Genomic DNA, 1272 nt, shown 5'->3' on the forward strand with positions numbered 1-1272 from the left:
TCATATAGAGGATCAGGACTACACTGAGACTGGTTCATATAGAGGATGAATCACCTGGTTGCTGCCGTGTCCGAAGGCTTTGCTGGACAGGTTGGTGGTCAGACTGTGGAGGACCAGGTCTCCGCTGGTGGACCCGGAGGCCACGTAGCTGTCGTTGGCATTGAAGGAGACGCAGGTCACCTCTTCTTTGTGGTCCTGAGAGACGGAGACAGACGGAGACCTTCGTGAGATCCTCCTCGTGATACGCTCTCATGTCCTCTGGTTCAGGATGAGGTCTTACCTTGAGGGAGCGGTGCAGTCTCTTGGTCTTCAGGTCCCAGATGTGAACGCCGTGATCCAGACCTCCGCTGACCACAAACTGAGATGAGGAACTCAGACACACACTGGTTTGTTGTTTCTGAGCGGACGATGAGAGAGAGGCGAGATGAGAACTGGCTTTTCTTCTGCAGGTGAACGAGGACATTAAAGAGTGAATATTCTGGTCTCACCCCGTCGCCCAGCTCCACCACTGGGACCGCTGAGGACTTGAGGCTGGACACCACCAGCTTGTCTCCGCTGCTGCTGGCGCTGACCAGGTACTGGTCTGAAGAACCGGTCAAGGATGCTTCTCCTCTTCTCCAGACATCACAGGTTTCATGATCAGACGACGCTCAGTGACAATCAATCTCTCTGCATTCACACAGTCAGCTGCTTTCACTCATTTGAACACTTTTAGCATCAAAGTATTGTGATGAAACTAATTTAATATCAGCAACTGATCATTCACTCATCGTTTGACTCAAAGTCCCAGTTCCTTAGAATATTATGTTTATGGTTATGTGACAATAAAGTGAACATCAAACCGCTGGACTTTAGAAACTCTGATGAACGTTCTGACCTTTAAAAGATTAAAAACGTGATCAAGAAGATGATCAGCAGATTAATCTACAATGATGCACAGAAATAAACACAAACAAACCAATGTGTACGTCCACCTAGTGATTGATTACCAGGTCCTACTACTGACCCATCATCTATATTATCTATAATATATCATATATATATATATATATATATATATATATATATATATATATAGTATGGATACTGTTGGAGCTCCAGCAGGCCTGAGCTAGAGGGTGGCTGCTGCTGTGAGGGTTGAACTGATCCAGAGGAGACATGGAGACCACATCCCAGATCTTCACACAGTCTCCTGTAGACACCAGACGGGTCACCTCCTCCATCTGGGGACGGACACACACACACACACACACAGTAATGTGCAGTAAACTT

General features: G+C 46.8%; 1 protein-coding gene across 1 annotated transcript in view; it reads right to left on the reverse strand.

Moving 5' to 3' along the window:
• Positions 1-1223, reverse strand: part of LOC116380096 (protein NEDD1-like) — a gene marked incomplete at its 3' end in the record, with an annotated part of 3028 nt that extends 1805 nt beyond the window's left edge. The window contains exons 1-4 of the mRNA XM_031842058.1: positions 1088-1223; positions 489-583; positions 281-397; positions 55-195 (exon numbers count right to left, since the gene is read on the reverse strand). Of these exons, the coding sequence (XP_031697918.1) occupies positions 55-195; positions 281-397; positions 489-583; positions 1088-1223 (489 nt within the window). The remainder of the gene's footprint in view (positions 1-54; positions 196-280; positions 398-488; positions 584-1087) is intronic.
• Between the last annotated feature and the right edge of the window lie 49 nt (positions 1224-1272).

Source organism: Anarrhichthys ocellatus, unplaced genomic scaffold, assembly GCF_004355925.1.
Source record: "Anarrhichthys ocellatus isolate YVR2014 unplaced genomic scaffold, GSC_Weel_1.0 scaffold6105, whole genome shotgun sequence".
Lineage (NCBI taxonomy): Eukaryota > Metazoa > Chordata > Actinopteri > Perciformes > Anarhichadidae > Anarrhichthys > Anarrhichthys ocellatus.